Source organism: Sorex fumeus, unplaced genomic scaffold (genome assembly GCF_029834395.1).
Source record: "Sorex fumeus unplaced genomic scaffold, SorFum_2.1 ptg000128l, whole genome shotgun sequence".
In the NCBI taxonomy this organism is placed as follows: domain Eukaryota; kingdom Metazoa; phylum Chordata; class Mammalia; order Eulipotyphla; family Soricidae; genus Sorex; species Sorex fumeus.
Genome location: NW_026606185.1, coordinates 12,823,231 through 12,845,256, shown reverse-complemented (window position 1 = coordinate 12,845,256; position 22,026 = coordinate 12,823,231). Strand labels below are relative to the sequence as shown.

The 22,026-nt window shown below is 44.3% G+C and overlaps 1 protein-coding gene across 1 annotated transcript in view; it reads right to left on the bottom strand.

Annotated features, from left to right (window-relative positions):
• Window positions 1-349: 349 nt before the first annotated feature.
• APMAP (adipocyte plasma membrane associated protein) overlaps window positions 350-22,026 on the bottom strand; it is a 34,369-nt gene continuing 12,692 nt past the window's right edge. The window contains exons 3-9 of the mRNA XM_056138099.1: window positions 21,536-21,651; window positions 12,146-12,238; window positions 9,689-9,805; window positions 8,153-8,327; window positions 7,288-7,422; window positions 6,743-6,935; window positions 350-1,336 (exon numbers count right to left, since the gene is read on the bottom strand). Coding sequence (XP_055994074.1) covers window positions 1,127-1,336; window positions 6,743-6,935; window positions 7,288-7,422; window positions 8,153-8,327; window positions 9,689-9,805; window positions 12,146-12,238; window positions 21,536-21,651 — 1,039 coding nt within the window. The 3' untranslated portion in view covers window positions 350-1,126. The remainder of the gene's footprint in view (window positions 1,337-6,742; window positions 6,936-7,287; window positions 7,423-8,152; window positions 8,328-9,688; window positions 9,806-12,145; window positions 12,239-21,535; window positions 21,652-22,026) is intronic.

Below are 22,026 nucleotides of genomic sequence, written 5' to 3'. Positions count from 1 at the left end.
CTCTCTCCAGAGCCCAGACACACAATCTCTGACACGGTCTCACCAATAACTGATCAAGGGTAGAATGACTATTCACCCCACCTCGCAAGCTGGAGAACAAGGATATGGTATCTTTTCAATTTGCTCCCAAATGAGCACATGCCCATGGGAGCTACTACACTAGAAATGTGGCCATACTGGAGGGTATGTCCAGGCCCAATGACTGGCTCATTCCTAAGATGAATCTGGGTTCAAATCAGTGCCACATAGACATCCAAGGAGATGAGACAAGTCACCAGGAAAATCACTGTACTCCAAGTACAAAGAGACTTTTAGGCAACACCATCCAAAAGACGTTATCAATAAAATAGTCGTTTAATTGTCATTTAATGATTGAGTGGCTCTTCCAAATCAGGACCCAGGTGTGTACATATCTGTCAAGGCTCACAGCACTCAGGGCTTGACCCTCAGACAAATGGGTGGTGGCCACATGCTCTCCTGGAGCCTGCAGACGGGAGGCACAATGGTGGCCCACAAGCCTGTCCATGGGGCACCCCACGAGTCTCAGCTACCCAGTCCTGCAACTCACAAGCCAGTAGTTCACAGCGGGTCCTTTCAGAGTACTGGAATCCACATGCTTCTCCTAGGCACCCATGCAGAGACAGAGGTGTTGGGAAACCTCCAGCACAGAGGTCGGTCAGCGAGGCAGAGCGTAGAGGGGGACATCCCAGAACCAGGGCTGGATTCATGGCCCAGGAAAATGCAGTTCTGACACCTGAGCACTCAGCCCCGCCTCACCACACCTTTGCACATTCCCTCTGCCTCTCCCATGCTACCTTCCCAAGAAAAGGCCCACCCCATTTTATAGTACAGATGGAAAAATGGCAGGAAAACCTCCCCAACAACTCATGTGATACTCAATCCACTAGAGCCCAGGTTCTCCATCCAAGGGCTCCTGAGTGCTCCAGGCTTGAAAGGTTCTATCCAGAGAAAATATCCACGCTTGGATCCGTCCCATCTGACAGATGGACCCTTCCTGCTCAACACAAAGCCGGGCAAGGGGTGTGGCACACGGGTCCACAGGTACAGGGGAAGGGGCTACATCCATGGAGCATCCATGTGTGCCCAGAGTATCTCAGCCTGGCGGCTACAGGGACTGAAGGTTGAGTCTGCAGAGGAATGGGGCCCTGAAGGAGCCCAGGTACAGGTGTCCATTGTGCTCATGTGCCTCACTGACATAGGTGACCACCTGACCATCAGGGTCATGCAAGCTTCTCCGGAAGGTTCCGCTGTCGCTGAGCTCTAGGACGAGGCTGTACCGCGGCACCATCTTCATCAAAGTCTCCTGACTGAACAGCTGGAAAGGAAAGAAAAAGTGACTGATTATACTATGACTGAGAGAATAATTCTGTGAGCCAAGTACAAGACAAAAAGCCCTGGATGGATTCACAGGCTGGTAATCCCCTAGTGACCAAACAGAGAATGTGTGATCAAGGTCTCTCAGAGACAGGATTCAACCATTCAACCATCCTGACCACACCAGAGAGGCTGCACCTACTCTCCCCTCACTAACACATTCACAGTGACAAACGTCTTTCCCACCTCTGCCTTTGCTTTAGCTGAATCTCTCACCCTGTGTAGTTCTTCAGAGCAACTTTCTATGTGCCAACTATTGGCTGCCTGATTTTGGAGTCTCTTGCAGTTGATTCTGTTTGTTTGAGGGGCCTTGGGGGTCACACTCTTGGCTCTGTGGTCAGGGACTGCTCGTAGCAGTGCTCAGGGGGCATTATGTGGCGCCAGGGTGATGGCATGCAAGGCCTGTGCCTTAACCTCTGGAACTATCTCTTTGACCCTGCATTTTGTTTTTTCTTAGACTCTATGCTCCCTCACCATTTAACTAGGCTCTTCAAGTGATAGAAAAACGCATAGGGCAGAGCCAGATACAACCAACTGCTCTCAGACAGGCCCATGCACAGCAGCTGGCTCTGCTAACCTCACTCCATACATATCAGGCTTGTGCTTCCTGTCATGGCACCCTAAGGGGCATGCCAGCAGCTGAAACAGTCCTGGCACTGCAAGGTGACGGGGTCTGCCAGTTCCACAATGCACACCGCCCTGGACTACCCCTCTAGACACCAAGAAGCACCAAGCATATCCAAGGAACAGATCATGGTCAAGAGTGGCCCCACCTCTGATTTCCAAGTCAAACCTACACGGTCCTCTAATAAGGTCTGAGATGTCAAAGAGGTAACTGAGGGGGACTTCTTATGAGAAATGAGAAGCCAGGGAGAGTTTAGTGAAGGAACATCCATATACAGCAACACAGAGACAGGCATGTGGATGAGGGGAGTGGCCTCCGGGTGCCACTCCTTGGTGCTTGGTTCTGCGACTACCCTCTCCCAGACTGTGCTGCCACACGCTGCCCACTGCAGGGCCGGCCCACATGACTCCAGGCTCTCAGGTCCTTCTAGAAGGCCACCCCCTTCAGCCGAAAACTGCCCTCTCTGCTGTGTCCAGGTCACCCAATGGGTCAGGCGTTTCTGGAGCACTCGCAGATCTCCCCTTCGCTCTGCCCTACCACTCCTGAGGCACATGTCATGCATCTAGTCCACAGGCTTCTATATAAAGCAGTACATCATTTTTATAATTTTATAAAGCATTTACCAATAACTATTATTCACAGCCTGGGGACCTTGTTCCATTGGCTTTTTTCAGAAGTCTTTAGAGCCCACATACGAGACTCCTGCTCTGAAGAGAGGCGCCTGGAAGCAGCACCTCACAATCCTATCACTCATAGAAAGGCACTATGCCCTCTCCTGGCCACTGAGTCACCTCAGGAGTTGGAACTGGCTGTTCTGAAAGCAGCTTCCTCCCCCTTTAAACATTACCCTGTAGAGTTGTTGCTGAGATCTGAGGAAGGAGTAAAGCCACTCTCAGATAAGAGCTGGTGACATGTGCAACACCTACACTAACCCTGCAAGAATTGCTTTAAGGCTGTCTAACGTGGCAAGAATCAACAGAAATGTGGATTGTGAGATACTGTGGTGAGAGAGGGAGGGGACGTGGCTCTTCCAGGAACTGGGTAAAGGTGGCACCAAGCAGGCAGTGGGAGAGGAGTGTCCTTATCTAGTACAACCCTGCTTCCTGCTTCCATAACCAGGCTACTGGATGTACTGAAGTGAGTAAACTTGTGTACTTAGCCTTGGACTCCAGAAAAGAATCCTCCAACACCACGTTACCATACTTAATAATGCTCTTCCTGAGAAAAACCTGATGCCTCCATCTCTTGCCAGAGCATTCTGCAACACTATGAAAAGCAAACAACCAACTGCAAAAACCGCCAAACCCCAAACCCAGAGCAGCAAACATATGAACACTTCTTTTTTTTTTTTTCAACAAGGTGAAATAATCTTAACACTTAACGTAGGTCATTACTCTGAGTCACCTAAAGTCAATAAACATTCTAATTTAAAAAAGGGCAGAAAAATGGCAACAGAATCCCTTTATATCAACAATCTCTCTGTATGCTGATGGACTAAATTCGCCTATCAAAATGCACATGGTGGCCATACAAATCAAGAAAAAAACAAAACAACTCAATCTTCTGTCATCTACAGGAAACATTTGAATTTATGAGGAAAAAACCCAGGCTCAGAGTGAAAGGATGGAAAACATTTATATAATTATAACATATGAGGGTTGGGTGGGCCTGCTCTTTATCAGATCCAATAGTGTTCAAGCTAAACCAAGTAATAATAGATGGGGATAGTCACTATGTACTGGCTAAGGGTCAGCACATCAGCGACCCCTGGAGCCCAACACTAAGGGGGAAACTCATGGTAATATAGGCCTACATTAGGAAAAAAAAAAAAAGAAAAAGCTCATATCAGGATCTTAAACATTCATGTGCAGAACCTAGAAAAGAAGGAACAAATTAATTTCAAAACTAGTAGAAGGAAGGAACTAGTAAAGACTAGAGCAGAAATCAATGATATTGGTATCAAGAAAACAATACAAAGGGTCAGATGAAACCAGGAGCTGATTCTATGAAATAAGCAAATCCTTAGTAGCAAGACTCACAGAGAAAAAAGTATTAAAACTGCAAATAAATCAGATCAGTTGTAAAATAGGAGCAATTACAACAGACTCCTCAGAAATACAAAAGATTGTAAGAGGTTATTAGGAACACGCTATCCTGTTAATCTAGAGAACCTAGAAATGGATAAATACTTAAAGCATATAACCTCCCCAAACTGAACAAACAGAAAGTAGAAAACCTGAACAGACCAAATGTAAGCAAAAGTAATTGGAACTAATTTAAAAAATCTCCCCTAGAACCAAACCTGGTCCAGACAGGGTTTATCACTGGTCCAGACAGGGTTTATCAGCAAGCTCCAGCAAAATGGTCATAGAAGAGTTTATATTCCTCAAGCTCTTTCACCCACAGCTGTGACACCTCCAAATTCTACCACACTGACATCCCAGTAAAAGCACAACAACTTACATGGAAAAGTAGCATAGAGGCCAATTAAGCACTAGAAGCAAAAGCAGAAGGCTCAATTAGCAACAAACAGCTCAGAAAATTCTCAATGTAATAATTTTAATAACCCCATTGTGAGATATAACAACTTCACAAACTTCTGTTTACTGAACTTGTTTTTTTTAACAACTTCACTTACTGTTTTATTGGTAACTGGAATTATGAAATTGGTAATTTTAATTGCAACAATCAATATAACATAAATGATTCTGTGCCTGCCAAGGGGACAGAATTAGAGGGTGGATAGGAAACTGGGGACATTGGTGGAGGGAGGGTCACACTGGCAGTGGGACTGGTGTTGGAACGCTGAATGCCTGAAACAGTATTATGAATAACTTTGAAAACTACGGTACTGAAATAAAGTTTAAAAAATATTAGTGCTCGCTTACATCTGCTAAAATTGGAACAATACAGAGATCAGCACGGCCCCAGCACAAAAAACACAAAACAGTATTAAGAAACAGGAACCCTTCCCACTAGCAAGACCGGACAACAAACCCTCAGCTAGTGTCAAAGTCACTGAGAAAAAGCTAAAAGCCTCCCTCCGAGATCAGGCAAAGCAAGGATGTCCACTTCCCCAGCTTTTATGCAGCAACACTCAAACTCCTAGCAGCAGCAGCCAGGAAAAACATTCAAGATAAAGGATCAGATCAGAAATAGATGTCAAGTTTCGAAAATAGATATCAAATTGTCACTTCCTGCAGATGACACGATCACATTCACAGAGGACCCTGAAACACCCAGCCCCTTGCATTCTCTCCCTCAATACTTTCCCACAGAAAGCCTGGTTTGTTCCTCTACAGCAGGACAGATCTGTGCCAGCACAGGGTGCCAGCACCTCCCTGCATAAATTAAGGACAGAGACAAGTGAACTCCTGGTGTGAAGCCTGGCCTTCCCACTGAGGCAGGAGGTCAGAGCAAGTGCGGGCCTCACAAGAACACTACTTTCACTCCTAGACCTGGCTGCGTAAGGCAGAACCTGGATCAACTCTGGCTCACGCGTTCAGGCAGCAGCAGAGTCCCTAAGGGAGCCCTGACCACTATGAGACACTGTGCTCATTCTGGCCTTGGCATCACAGGTGCTCAGCCTCTCCTCAGACACTTGATACATACTGGTCTGATATATGTACGCAGCCTGTACAATGGAGTGTGGTGAAAAGATCTTTGCATAAAGAAGCACCTCTACCACTGAATTTCTCACCTAACCTATCAAACCAGTTTGATTCTCAGACTGTTCCAACAGAAGATACCGGGAAAATGCCTGTAAGATGAGCTAATAAGGCTATGGGTCTGTGGCTGGTCAGCGGTCAGTGTGGGTGTTTTGTTATTTTTTAATGAAAAAGAATTTGGTATAGTAAGGTGTCGAAGGGCAGACTCCTTTGGAAAGGAAGGCTGGGAGGCAGGAGGAGGTAGCAGGATGGAGATCGAACCAGTGTCGCCTGGCTCAAGAGGGCGGGTCTGAGACCACCATCACAAAGAGGAAAGAGCAAGATGACACGCAGGGGAGAAGCCCCCAAGCCCAAAGGGTCAGGATTAAAAACCCAGATGAGAAAACCAGAAGTCAAAGAGATTAAATGCTTAAAACTACTTTTCCAGTCTAAAGATAAAATGTTTTAAAGAAATCACTCTAAACATCCACTTCTTGAGGTCAGAGGGCCAGCACAGAGGTAAAGGTTAGGACCAAGCAAGGGTCAGCCTTCCATCCCGCTGGCCCCTGCTTGAATCCCTGGCACCACATATGGTCCTCAGAGCACAGAGCCAGGGGCAGTCCCTGAGTATCACCACCAAATCCTGATAAATAAGCATATAAAAAATAGGCATACCACTCAATGCCTCTTTTGCAGACCACAACACCCAAAAGGAGAGAGAGAACAAAAGGGAATGCCCTGCCATAGAGGCAGGGTGGGAGGGATATTATCCATGATGGTAGAAAATGGGCACTGGTGGACGGATGGGTATTTGATCACTGTATGGTCGAAACCCAAGCGCAAAGATTTGTAAGTCTACAACTGTACCTCATGGTGTTTCACTAATAAAAATTAAAAAAAAAATAGGCATACAATACTGACATAGAGCAGAAGTCATATAAGACATATTATAAGACACATTAGCATAAGTATATAATATAAACTACATGTTATAAAAAGAATCAGAAACTTTAGAGCTAAAGGTCATCAGACTAACTTTTATTTTGCTTTCTAAACTCAGAATGTTCATAGTTACCTTAAAAATCAGTCTTTTTATAAAGGGTCTCTTGGACAAGAAATCCAACATGGAAAACCCGGGGCTGGGGCGGATGGTGGCCATGCTGACCCAGTACCCTCCAGAGCCACTTGGCCGGATGTTGTCTGGAAATCCGGGAAGGTTGTCCACAAACAGATCCACCCCTCCTTTCATCAAGCCAGAAACGTAGTATCTGAAAAATTTACCCAACAGGCAGTGAGCATCAACCCTCAATTTCAGGAACACTGTTAGCCAGGCACCCAACTATTTTGGTCTGGGAAAATTTTCAGAAATGATGTCTTTCATTAACAAAGTCTCAGCGCCCAAAAAGACGGCTGGGTGGATCCCAGCTAGAGGGGAGGAACAGTCCCACTGGTGGGAAAGGAGGTCTGAGCAGGTAGGCAGTGGCTGAAGCAGGGTTCTCCAGAGCCCACACATCACTGCTTCTGCTCCCACCCCAAAAGGCACCACTGCATCGGACTGTCACTGGGATTCTGCACACCAGTCAGGACAATGACTGCCAGCTCAGTGGACATGACACACACCTTTGAATCCTCGCCATCGTTGTCTCTGACACCAGGACAAAGTCCTCAGCAGGAGAAAGCTGCACCCCATTAGGGAACTGCAACTGGTCCAGCAAGACCTTTACCTCCTTGGTCTTCGTGTCGTACTCTAGCAGGCTGTAAGGCATCAAAGCACAGAGTCACTGGGGAGAGTCTGAAGTCCTGGAGGCCCTCCAGGGTCCACAAGCCTTACCCGAGAACAACAGGCTCTCTCTGCCCGGAATGGACAGGGAGGGTCAGTCTGGGAAAATAAGAATCCTCTGTGCGAGGGAAGCAGTGATCTAGACACACCTAGTAAGGCCCAGTGCTCTGTCCCACTCACTCACACCCCCCAGCTTCACCGCACCTCAAACTACAGCGTGCCTGAATGAAATACAAAGCAACTGCGGAGGCGCCAGAGCTGGGGGGTGGGGGAGAAGGGGCATCCCCTACCAGCCAGGTCCTCTCTCAACTTCTCGCTCCTTCGTAAATCCGACAACAGCCCCCTGCTCGAGCCTGTTGGCGTGTGGGTCTGAGTGATTCCCCGATATTCTGTCACAGAGCAGAGTAGAGAATTCCCAACCAGCTCTCTCTAAGCAGAGACGTCAGGGGAGCTCCATATGCCAGGCTGCTTAGAAGGCCTCTTTCAGCGGCCTGAACCACCCATGGTTCCCTCTCAGCATCTTCCTCAAGGAGCAAGGGAGAACATTTGCTCCACTGTGCTGGGTCTATCACCTTGGCCTGTAAGCTGCCGAGGTCCTATCCTATAAGCTCCAATATCATAACAAGGACAAACTGCAATGACATGGAAGAAATCCACTCCCACCTACCTAGTAGCCTACCGAGTGGAAAGAGAACAAATACTCACCGCCCATCACTGGTGCCTTCCATAACCAGGAGCAGATAATCTCGTCGTTGCCATTTGCTGCTAGAATCTGTGAAATAAATCTTCCTCCCATCCCTAGTTACTGTGAGGTCATTCACAAAGGACATCTTCCTCCCCTCAATGGGGGTCTCGGAGGACAGCAGGAGAGTCACCTCACCTGGGGTAGGGAGGAAGAAGTCAAGGAAGGTGGAAAAACCACTTGCTTCCACTCCAGCACTTGTATTTCAATTATTCCAAATTATTGGTCAGCTACTAATGAAGCAAATACTGGCAGGATGGTGGTAGGTGTGATAGAGTAGCATTTTTAGTTTGAAACATCAATATAAGTATTATTTTAAATCATGAGATAAAAATAAAACTGAGACATCATCATAAAAACTGGGATTCTCCATGTCATGTCAGAAGATTTATTCATTCATATAGCAAACAAAAAATTTGTTTCCTTTTTTTTTCCTTTCTTTTTGGAACACGCCTGGCAATGCACAAGGGTTACTCCTGGCTCATGCACTCAGAAATTACTCCTGGCGGTGCTCGGGGGGCCATATGGGATGCTGGGAATCAAACCCGGGTCGGCCGCTGCAAGGCAAACGCCCTACCCACTGTGCTATCACTCCAGCCCCTAAAATTTGTTTCCTTTTATCTCTTAAGAGACGAATTTATTTAAAATTATTTAACAGAAATAGAAGTCTTTCTCTAACCATTAGCCAGTCTTTACTTTCATTTTTGGTTTTTGGGTCACCCCAGCAGTGGCTCAGGAGCGGCTCCTGGCCTGGTGCTTGCCCTAGAAATGCTGAAGGCCACCGTGAGGGTCCAATGTGCAGAGCCACATGCCGGCCAGGGAAGCGTTCCTTCACCCTCAATGGCTTTTTTGGGCAAGACCAATGAAATTGCAAGAATCTCTACAGTCTTGGGTAAAAGGTAATATGCTTCCATTTTTTTGGTGCGAAATATAAAATATATCACTGTAGATATAGCAATGGTAGCAAAACTTTTGAAGTAAAAGAATGAGCATTTAAAGAGTGCCAATGATTTGGTTGAACTCTATGCATAATCTCACAATGGCCACACAGGCAGCACCATTATCTCTGCCATGGATGAGGAGGGCAGGGTCAGAGAGGCCCAGGAACTCACAGTCACTCAACAGCCATGTGAACTAGCTGCTGTGCTGAGCTCACCAGGACCCTCCCCTCCGGAAGCAAGCACAGTCAGAGCTCCCATCAGCAACCACTTGGGACTGACAAAGAGAGAACTAAAAGACAGAGATAAGCAAACCAGCCTCTGGAGATCCCAAGGCTGAAATCAAAGCACTAGCCACACGCGCTCCTGTGTAAGGAATCATATATTTGCTACCACTAACTGTTCTTTCAATGCTGTCAGCGCCCTTCCATAGATAAGCAGAGTCAACCATGGTCTCTGGCAGAAGACACTTCAGGAGGCCACTTAGGCCCACCATTTGTTAGACCACTCACTAAAAAGATTTTAAACCATCCCGAAAGGATACAAGATATTATCACATACCTGTCCAGGGATTTACTTCGAACAGTCCCTTGTAGGCATCAGCGACAAACAGAGTCCCATTGGGCCCTGCCCGGATGCCCAGTGGTCTCCCACAAGCAGGCTCGTCATTAGGGGATTCTAGGGAAATGAGTGGAGAGAGATCAGTGGCTTGTCTGGATTCCACTGTGCATCCCTGTTTCCAAGCACTTCATCATCACCTAAACATCTATGATGGTCACAGAACAAAAAAATCATGCAGTTAGAGATAGGTCCATGTCCTCCTCCAGTTCTGTGTTCTTAGGCCCTAGATTCATAAGCTGCTGGGTGGGGTGGGGAGATGAGGGTGGGCAGCTGAGACAGTACCACGGGCTAAAGCCCACCTTCCCTGCACCAGGTTCTAAGAGCCATCCCCAGCAAGCAAGCACAGTCCCAGAGCAGTGTGGTTCTGTAAGACCCAGGCACTGAAACACCAGGCTGGGGATCAAGAGGAGTTGTCCCTGGCACTGTTGGTGCCCCCGCCACTCCCAAAAAAAATTAAAACCCGTGTGCCAGATCTTAGAACCCAGAAATACACGTAGTAATTAATATTGAAGAGTAATGCCCACAATGGCATCCCCAAACCAGAACGATTAATCAGGACCAAGGTCCTGAGTCCAGAAACCCCCCAAACCTCAGTGTTTGGGATGTCAGATCAATTGCACTGTTCCAGGAGGGCAGCTCCCTTTCCCCCTGGCATCAAGGAAAAACAACTATTTCCCTACTCCACAACTGACATTCTGTCTCAGCTGAGGCGGTACATATTCACTGTAGGGCGGGCACTCAGGGACTCTTACTGCTGATGATCACTCAGAGTGCTGACTCCAGACGCTCACGAGGGTTACCCTGCTGGGGGCTCAGTGCATGTAGACAGCATGCCGGAGAACGTTCACTTCCGGTACTTACGACAGAGTACTCACTCCATGGTTTTTAATGCACAGGGTTCATTCTAGGGCACTTACTGCAGACTGCTCATTCCAGAATACTTATTACTCGCTGCAGGGTGCTTACTACAGTGTGTTCACTGCTGTGTGTTACTTACTCCAGAAAGCCTTCTCCAGGGTATTTACTGCAGAGTGCTCACCCCACGGTGCTTACTATCATGTTTGCGACAGGGTGCTTATGGCAAAGTGTTCACTGCAGGGTCTTTACTGAGGGGTCCCTCAGGGCATCCCTACATGGTGTTTACTGCAGGGTTCTAACTATAGGGATACTTTCAGCTAAACTATGGAGTAAAAAAGGCAGGTAAAAAAGAAAATTCATCACACAAAACTGTGTGACAGAGCCAGGAAGACAGTGAAAGGGTTTGAGAGCACATCTTGCGAGCATGTAGCCCCAAGTTCAACCCAGAGCCTGAGGCCCCAGGCACAAGCACTGAACCATTGGGCAGTGCCCAGAATAAGCCCTGGTGCCCTCCCCTTCCCATCACTATGGCAGAGGTCCTTATATAAAACAAACAAAACTAAGCATGGCTGTGAATCTCCACAGAGAAAAAAAAATATGGAAAGTCATTTGCTAAATGTTAGTATCAGACCTGACAAGATTCTATAGCGACTTGTGCTTTCCTTTTTTGCTTTCGGGCCACATCTGATGGTGCTCAGGGCCTGACTCCTGGCTCTATTCTCAGGAATCACACCTGGAGGACTCAGGAGACCATAAGATGCCAGGGTTGACCTGGGTTGGTCACGTGCAAGGCAAGCTGTATTATCTCTCCAGCCCCATTTGTACTTTCTTCTCTGTTCCTTTGTGAGGTACAAGTTTTACATTAAAAAGCCATCATTTTTTTCTTTTTCTTTTTTTAAATTATTTTTATTAGTGATACACCAAGAGGTACAGTTGTAGACTTACAAATTTTTGTGCTTGGGTTTCAACTATACAGTGATCAAATACCCATCCCTCCACCAGTGCCCATTTCCCACCACCACGGATCCCAGTATCCCTCCCACCCCCCATCCCTCCATCCCTCCCTGCTTCTGTGGCAGAGCATTCCCTTTTGTTCTCTCTCTCCTTTTGGGTGTTGTGGTTTGCAAAAAAGGCATTGAGTAAAAAGCCATCATTTTAATGTAAAAACATTTTAGTTGATAAAAAGTAACTTATTAGAAGCCCATGGACTACCAGCTTTAAATAATGTCTAGTCTCCTTAAACCTAAGTGAATGAAGAGTGTTCTCACCTGAAAAGCCACTACAAATGAAGGCAGATTGCATTTAAGCATTTAGCAATAAGCTTCTATGAACAGCACCTAATCTTCACCCTAGGCACCTCCAGAGCAAACAAGGGTCTCTGCTCTGGAAAAGGCAGGAGCCAGAAGGCCCTACTAGGACACCCCATCCAAGCCCTCTGCAGGGGGTTGGGGGGTGGGGAGTGGGCAGCATTCCTTTCCTAACAGCCAAGGAAGTGCCTGGGGGCGGGGAGAGATGTTGGAGGGACCATTGCCAACTTACTGCAGGGGCCTGAGCCAAGCTGAGCAATGACCTCTATTTTATTGTTGTCCAGCTTGAGGATCTGGCCATCTGCAGTCCCGGTGAACATCACATCTGAAAGAGGAGAAAAGGAGAGAAATGGGGAAGGGAAGGGAGGGGAAGAGAAAAGGGGAGAGGGAAAGAGAAAAGAGAAAAAATAAGAGTTAACAGGTCAGCCCGAGGACAGTGGCCATACTCAGGTTGTCTGGGGCAGGAGCTGTGAAGCTGTCCAGGTGATGCTGAGTACAAAGCGGTCTGAGGAACAAAGGCCTGGGCACCTGAGCCCGGACTTGCCCCTAGACACAGAGTGCCGGAGACACCTGCCAGAAATAAAAAGCCAACTTTTCCACTTGCCAAGTGCAATCAGGGCCTTGTAGTCATGCCTGCCTCACCTCTGTGTCTGCTACTGCTTACATCCAGGATACATTTAAAGCATGCTGTGTACTCCTGTGACAGCAGACATACCACAACTGGAGCAATAGGGAGAATAGCTCTGCCCTTTGCAAGGTGGCACACAAACCAGGTGGAACAATCTGTATTTTTTAAATAGACAATGCAAATTCTAGGGCAGCCATTGAAAGGGTGGTTTTTAAATGTGCAACTAAAAAGCAAAGGAGAGAGAAAATACATCATGAAATGCTCAATGAAAATGACGAAAGGCTGAATGTGGTACACAAAATTAGAATAAAACCAAGGCAATAAAGAAAAGAACAGTAACAAAGATGGTGGTCATATAAATATATCAGCAATCATTTTTAACACCAATAGTCTAGTTATACCAGTGAAAGACAATATGACACAATAATCAATCGAGGAGACTCAACTAGATTTCATCGACAAGGAACCCAGCTTTCCAGTAAAGACACATACTGTTATATGTGGCTTGATCTTAGGTCAACAACGAGCCACATATGGTTATAAAAGCTGAACCACACAGCCCAGGTATATAGCAGCAGTACAGAGCCACAATGGTTATAAAAGCTGAACCACACAGCCCAGGTGTATAGCAGCAGTACCCCCTCAGTTGTGTGATTACACTCTGTGCTGTCTGAACAATGACAGAAATCTCTAAAAGCCATTTACAAAGAGAGGCATGAAGAACGGTCACCGTAGCACTGATTCAAAGACAGCTGAAGACCACTGCAGCCACACTGAGGGCTCAACTCTCCCGCTTCATGAATATTCTCCGTAGAGATGCCAATCTGTAAAAAATTTCAGGTACCTAGTGCTCAGTCTGAGATCTCTGGTGAGTAGCATCCCCTCCAGCCCACAGACCTCGCAAGTGCTGGCAACCATGCTCCCCTCTATGGCTGCTGCCATGCTAACTCACCCACCACCCATGCTCAGATGATGATAATGATAATGATTGCTAATCTCCCTGTTTTACTCAGAAACTCAGTTTCTTCCCTATAAAATGGGACTAATGAAAGTCCCAAGCCTGTATCAGCTTGCTGTGAGGATTATATGAAGTGATAGACAAATGACCTAGATTTGCTGAGCCTTTCCCAGAGTTAAGACAATGTCGGTTCATTCTTTTTGTTACTTTGGGGGCCACACCTAGAGTGTGAGGTAATAATCTTCCTATTTCTCAGATTTAGATTCACAGCTAAATCTCCAAGAAGATGCACACCACGCAGCTAAAATTTACGGAATCATCAGTCCCCACAACTGAAAACTCTGGGGCACCCAGTGGAGGTAAACAGGCCAAACACCTGCCCAGTCAAACCCCACCACTGTGGCAGCACCAAGGGCTCAACTCCACCACTCCACAAATATTCTCTGCAGAGATGCCAATTTGCAAATAATTCCAGGGCTTAAGGGAAAACGTGATTGACATGTAGACCACAAACTCATTCCATTCTATTGCATTCTAAGGAGCCACCCTGTCGGCATGTGTTGGTATCATGCCTGTTTTTTGCTGAGAATACAGCATTACTATTAATAGAAACAACAGCTATGATTACCAAGGCTGTGGATTGAGAGCAATATATACCAAAACTAGAGGGAAAAGGGCAATTTATTTAGAAAACATCACCATCAAATTATTGGACAAGATAAACGACTCATGGAGAAAATCCACACTTATTACAAACTAAAAGGGATCCATTATGATTTGCTGATTTCTCTAGGCACTGCCAGTATGACACTACAAAGACTCTCAAACATCTTCCACTATATACACTGGATAACTGTGATTGTGGAAAACGCAGCTATTGTTATTGATACCTCATTTGAATTATACCTAAGCATAACTGTGTGTCTCATGTTAGCAAACACCAATTGAGTATTAATAATTCTGGATAGAAATAAGACCCATCTGTTTATGTTAGTAAGATCAACACTAGGCAATTTTTTAAAATTAAATCACCGTGAGATACAGTTACAAAGCTTTAAGGAAACTAGACAGTATGAACATTTCTGAGCAGATTGATAGATTTTAACTTCAAAGGTAGTTCAGAGAATTTATATTCAGTTTTTAAAGCATCAGCACCTTTCAGTATAGAGGTTGAACACATTTTTTCATCTATGATTATAGATAGAAGTTCAAATAAAATTGTGATCCTTTAATGAAACCAAGAGCTGGTTCTTTGAGAAAATTGATGAGAAAGTAAACAAGAGAAAAAGGGCGAGAGGGGGATGAGATAGATAGATAGATAGATAGATAGAGAGAAAGAGAGAGAGAACCCTAATAAACTGAATCAGAAATCAAAGGAGGGACATCAACACAGAAAACACATAATTCAAAGGATCATCAGAGATTACTTTGAGGAACTTTATGCCACAGGACAAGAGAAACTCGAAGAAATGGATAAATTCCTAGATTCCTAAAACCTCCTAAGGCTGAACCAAGAAGATTTGGAATACATAAACCTATCACTATTTAGGAAATTGAAATGGTAATCAAAAATCTCCCCCAAACAAATCTCTCCCCCATCCTGGCCCATATGGATTCACTAGTGAATCCTTTCTCACCTTTAAAGAGGACCTACTTCCAATCCTTTTCAAGCTTTCCAGAAAATTGAAGAAAACAGAAACACTCCCAAACAGTTTTGATGAGACACATATCACCCTGATACCCAAAGCAGACAGAGAGACACAACACACAAAAAAGAGAATTACAGGCTGATATTCCTGATGAACACAGATGCAAAAATCCTCTACAAAATACTAGCAAATAGAATCCAAAGATTCATCAAAAAGATCATACACCATAACCAAGTAGGACGAATCCCAGGAACAGAAGGATGCTATACTCAGAGAACCTTAACGACTCTATTAAAATGCTCCTAGAAACAACAGTTTTGTATAGTAAAGTGACAGACTACAAAATCAAGGCTCCAAAGTCCATGGCTTTCTGATATACAAATAATGAAAAAGAAGATATATATGTATACATATATATATAACCCCATTCACCATATTGCCTCAGAAAATAAATTATCTTTGAATCAGCTTAACTAAAGAGGTGATGTACCTATACAAAAAAACCCCTATAAAACACTACATCAAGAAATAAAAACAGTTACAAGGAAATAAAGACACATCCCCTGTTTATGGATTGGGCGGATTAACATTGTCAAAATGGCAATACTCCTTAAAGCATTATACAGATTTAATGTGGTCCCTATAAGGATATCCATCACATTTTTCAAAGAAATACATCAAACACTCCTGAAATTCATATGGAACAATAAACCCCTATGAATAGCTAAAATAATTCTTGGAATAAAGAAGAGAAGAGGCATCACCTTTTCCTACTTCAAACTGTACTACAAAGTGGCAGTAACTAAAACAGCATGGTATTGGAATAAAGACAGACCACAGACCAATGGAATAGAGTTGAATACCCTGACACAGACTCTCAAATATATGGTCACTTACACTTTGATAAAGGAGCAAGAAATGTGAAGTGGAGCAATGAAAGCCTCTTTAACAAGTGTTGCTGGGAAAACTGGACAGCTACATGCAAAAAAATGGAAAAAAATTTAATCAAAATACTAGAAATTGAGCCCCCATTTGACCAAGCAATATCACTTCTGAGAATATATACTGGGGGCACAAAAACACACAGCAGAAATGTCATCTATAATTCTATGTTCACTGCAGCACTATTCACAATAGCCAAATTCTGGAAACAACCTGAGTGTCTGAGAATAGATGACTGGATAAAGAAACCAAGGTACATCTACACAATGGAATACTACACAGATGTTAGGGAAATAAAGTCATGAAATTTGCCTATAAATGGATCAACATGGAGAGTATCATGCTGAGTGAAATGAGTCAGGAGGGAAAGATACAGAATGACTGCTGACTGCTTTCATTTGTGGGATATAATTCTCTCTCTCTCTCTCTCTCTCTCTCTCTCTCTCTCTCTCTCACACACACACACACACACACACACACACACACAGTATGAGACTAATATCCAAAACAAGGGAAAACAGGGGCCACAAAGACTGGTTTATGGGTAGAAGCTTGCCACAACAGTGTCTGGGGTTTGAAGGGCACTTAGAACAGAGAAGGGACCAGTATGACAATAATAATTGGAAGTAAACATTTTGGCCAGGAACTGAGTATTGATAGTAGGTAAAGGTCTATACCTCATAACCTTTCAGTATCTATAATGCAAACCATAGGGCCCCAAAGGAAAGAGTGAATGAAAGAGAGAGTGAGAGAAGAAAGTGCCTGCCATAGGCCATCGAGGTAGGTGGCAGGCCAGGGCAGGAGGGAGGGGGAAGGGACACAGGGACATTGGTGGTGGGAAATGTACACTGGTGAAGGGTAAGTGTTTGAACATTATATGATCGAAACCCAATCATGAACAACTTTGTAACTGTGTATCTCACTGTGATACAATAATTTTTTTTTTAAATAACAAGGGCTGGAGAGATAGCACAGCAGGTACGGCGTTTGCCTTGCATGCGGTCGACCCGGGTTCAACTCCTCCACCCCTCTTGGAGAGCCCAGCAAGCTACCGAGAGTATCTCACCCACACGGCAGAGTCTGGCAAGCTACCTGTGATGTATTTGATATGCCAAAAACAGTGACAACAAGTTTCACAATTTGTTGTTACTGGTGCCTGCTCTAGCAAATCGGTGAACAATGGGAGGACAGCTACAGTGCAGAAAAAATAAATTTTCCTATTATTACTTTGCTGACATCCCCTCTATTCTCTTATTTTCTGGTACTTATCATAATCTACATGTATTTTTTTGAATCGATGCATTTTTCAACACATTGGCAGGGTTACGGAAAAGACCAGATGCTTAATTTGTAGACCAAGTGAATAAACAATGAATGTGTGAAGGACTCGTAAATCGATGAAGCTGGGCAGCCTGGAAAGGTCTCCTGGAAGAAGTGTTAAATCTAAAGGACGGTGAGGATTAAGTATAGGAAAGATGATGGAAATGAACAAGCAAATTTGATCCATGATCTCTAATCTGAGAAACACTCTCCTAGCTGTTGTCAAATTTCTAGTCTCTTCAATTTTCAGTCTGTCACTATACTACATTATATATGTACTCCCTAGTGAAAACAGTCCAATTCTCCATAAAGGCACCATGCCCTTCCCAAAATGAGATTGCTTTCAACCATTTCCTGTACAAAGTGTCTCTGACTTACGAAGTTCAAAAGATAAAATTTTTACCCACGCTGGTGCAAAGCAGTACACATTCAGTAGAAATTATACTTCTGATACAGCTAGGGCGGGAAGGGTGGAGTGCCATTTTAAATCTTACCATGGAGCAGGAAGCTAGCAGGATAGAAAATGGGATGGCTCAAGAGTGGGAGATGGCAGTAGATAAAAGGAAGCCCCCAGCTCCATCTCTAGCTCTCTTTGACTCTGGACTCTCCTTTCCTCTGGACCCTCCAGAATCAGGTAGGGCTGCACGCCTGAACAGATGGCCTGTCAAAGATATGCCACAGACGTACAGCAGGGCGCAGATGCCCAGGAGCACTCAGGTTCAGGCAGGGCCTAGGTAGTAACAAGAGGCTGAGCACAGGAGCCCTCACCCATGCACACATGGCCATGGCTGGCGACTAGGAAAGCCAGAACAGGATGACAGGAACTGCTGGGGTATATTTGGGAGGCCTAGTGACAGGTGCTGAGCATAGGTATCGCAGACAGACAGACAGACAGACAGACAGACACACACACACACACACGCATGCACACACGCACACATTTCTGTGACTGAAGACTGACTGAGGAAAGCGTACATGGGGACTGAAAGAGCGACCAGGGACAGAACCTGGTGCCGTTCATGGGAGGCAAGTAGACTGCATGGCATGAGGAAGGGAGGTCGTTCAAGGGATAGGACCAGTGACATTATTCATTGGTAAAGGAGAGGGCTGAAGATCTGGGGTGGGACCCAGATGCATCAACTTTATCTGTACAATAAACTTTAATCTTAAAAAAAAAAAGTACTAGAAAAACAGTAGCACAAAGTAACTAGTTACAAATTCAATATGCAAAAAATTGTGTTCTATTTTCAAATAATGAATAAGGGAATTAGGAAAGAAAAACCACTTATATTTCATCCAAAACAAATGAATACCTAGGAATAGATCACCCAAAGATGGTGACAGACTTTTATGATAACTCTGTGACTTTAAGAGAGGGATGCTCTGTGGGACTGAGGCTGGCAAGGCTCTGCACCTCGAGTGTGGTCCCTAGGGCACTGCCATTTGTGCTACCACTAAGCATTCTCCCACATACCAAACCCAGCTGTGACTGAGCTCCTAAGTAAAGTGTGTGAGCACAGCAACCAAGTGTTTGCAACCCCGGATCACGACAGCAACAAAGAAAAGGTGGACATTTTTCTATCTAAAAAGAGATCCAGAAAGATATAACAGTGAACATGAACAGAGGTAATGAATACAATCAGAATATCCATTTAAACAAAAGCAGTAAGCAGATTCAATGCAATCCCAATCAAAATTCCAATTTCATTAAGGAAAAAGAAAACAGATATTTTAGAATTGCCTTGTCTTAATTAGAAAAAATATGGTTCAATGTAGAATAAAAATAGATCAGTGAAACACAATACAAAGGCCAGCAGAAAAAAACTGCTTCATGGCTTTCAATGGCGAAGAATCTTAGCCTATACAACAGAGAAAGAGAATCTCGAACAAACACACTGAGGAAAGCTGGATAGCCACAGCAAACTAAGGAATTTGGACTACTACGGAATACCATATTAAAAATTAATTTAAAAAATAAAGACTTTTACATAAAATGGAAAACCATAAATTACATAAAGGATAACAAAGATAAAATGTTTCATGACATTAGCATTAGTGGTATCTTTGGGGACTTGACCCCAACAGGAGGAGAGATGAAAGTAAAGGTAAATAACTGAAGCCACATTACACACAAAAGCTTTTGTAAGGGAAAAAATATATGCATTTTTATTTTTTACTTACAACTTGACAACAACAACAACAACAAAATAATTTTTAAAAAATAGGGATATAAAATCTGAACACTTTTTCAAGGACAGATTATACATATATACACACACATAAATATAATAGGCATATTAGAAAATGTTCATCTTAACTGAACATCAAAACAACGCAAATTAAGGCCAGGAAACACCAATCTGACTCCTTTGAGAATGGAAAGAACAGCCAAAACAAGTGCAGGAGAGGGTGCAGAAAAAAGGAAACTCACATGAACTGGTGGTGGGGAATGTCCACAGTATATGTTTTCTGGAGAAGGCTATGGAGCTTCCATAAGAGGCTCAACACAGCGCTGAAAAGATGGTACAGCGGATAAGGCACTTTGTCTTACATGCAGCCAACAGGTTCAATCCCCAGCACCTCAGATGGTCCCCCAAACACGGCCAGGAATTATCTCTGAGCACAGAGCCACAGATCTGTCCTGAGCACAGTCAGATGTGACCCCATGTCCCAAGACCTACTCCCATAAAAGCTAAAGACTGAGTTACCATTTGATTTAGCAATCAAAATATGGTACTTATCCAGTGGAATACTGTAGTATAAAATATCATAAGGGAATGAGGAAGATGGCGCCATGCCGTGCTGGACAGCACCACATACGCTACCCTGAGCACTTTCAGGAGCATTTCCTGAGTACCGAGACTGAAGCAGTCTTTTAAGCACAGCCAGGTGTGGCTGAAAGACAAAGCAAAAAAAAAAAAAAATTATCGTTATCAACAAAATGAACCAAATGAATCAAAATCAAGTCAGAAGGAAAAAAGATAAGCATTAAATCATTTCATCCATGCATTTAAGGATATGGAATAGATGAACAGACAAAACAGATAAATGGCTGAATGTAATAGTACCAAGGCTATCTAAGAAGAAAGAAGGTGGGGAGGTAAATAAGATTATAAAAAAAGTTTAAAGCGAACAAAGAAAATCAAACCAACAAAACCAAATCATTCTGCCTAATCAGAGCAGTCCACAAGAGAAAAACCACATTCTTTAAGCCTAAGACATCTAAGAGGAGAGGAAAGTGACAAGAAAATTATTCCTCCTGAGACATTCCAAAAATTCACTTTACTGCCTTGTTCTTCCAGTTTGTTCTTGCAGTATTTTTCACCAGGAACACAAAATAGACCTCAATGTTTCTCTGAAAAAAAAAAAAAAGAATAGAAAAAAAGAAAATACACAAAGCACCCCTCTGAAACAGCTCTGACCTGGCAAGTCAAAGCGATGGCTCTAAGAACTGAGCCCGCTGTAAAAAGCCAGGTTCAGAGCAGAGGCCGGGGCCTGAGCTGGGAGCTGCATGGAGGCAGAGAAGCACACCTAGCACACGTGGGCCTCCCACCTCAGGGAACAGGCACCGGGTATGGGAACAACATACGCAAGTCAGCCCAAACCACTCAGAGCTGCACACACTGCTGAAAGCTCTGCCATCCCTCACTGCATCTTCTGGCTCCCAAGGCTACATTTCCTTTCCACTCAAAGGAAACACCTTGCTCCAGACTTCTAGGACTCAAGGAACAGAAACTAGTTTTCGTGCTTATGTTTTATCAAGACCTACCGAAGTGAATTAAAAACCAAGTCAGTGGAAATACTGAGAGTTCTAATATGTTTTAAACACCAAATCTATAGAGAGCTCAGACACAAGGCCCAATCAAGCCCTGTATACATAAGTTTAAAAAAAATGAATGACATTTTCTTCCCATTTAATGCATCCAACACTCAGAGCAAAGAGATGAGGTGCTGCCAGGGACATTGGATGAGTGTATGTCTGCTGGACAAGCATACTGTGGCCCACAGCAAAGGTCCAGGGCTTCCCAAGCCAGAGGCATGATCTCAGTACGGCTTCCTCAGATGACCTCCCTCTAGCCCCGCAGGCCTTCCACTCAGACTCTGCAGTTCCAGAGACTTACTTACCCCCAATATTTGCTATAGATTCTGGTCCAACAAGTTGATTTTCAAATAGCCTTTCCGCGTGTCGTAACTTTGTATTTGGCTGGAGTACACCAAGCAAGGGAGGGGGTTCTTTGAAGCTGCAAAATAATCATCAGAGATATTTGTCTCTAAAAATATTTGAAGACCATGCTTACAAAGGACCTAGCACATGCGTTATTCCCCCAACTTGGATAAAAAAAAGGCAAGTTCTATTGTGGCTGTTGTTATCAGTAACAAAAGTCATGGAAAAAACTGTTCTAGGCTACCAAGAATAGGACAAAATAAAACTGAAAATAAATATCTTGCCAATTCTCTTCCCACCTTGTCTTCCACTAGTTTCTTAGGGGGCCATGTGGAAGGAGCAATGCCGAGGATGGTGGAGAGTGGAGATGATTCCAGCCACTAGAGCACTTCCCCTCTGACCTACTTGGCACTGCCCTACGCTGGCACCAACTTACAGGAAAACGGCCCCA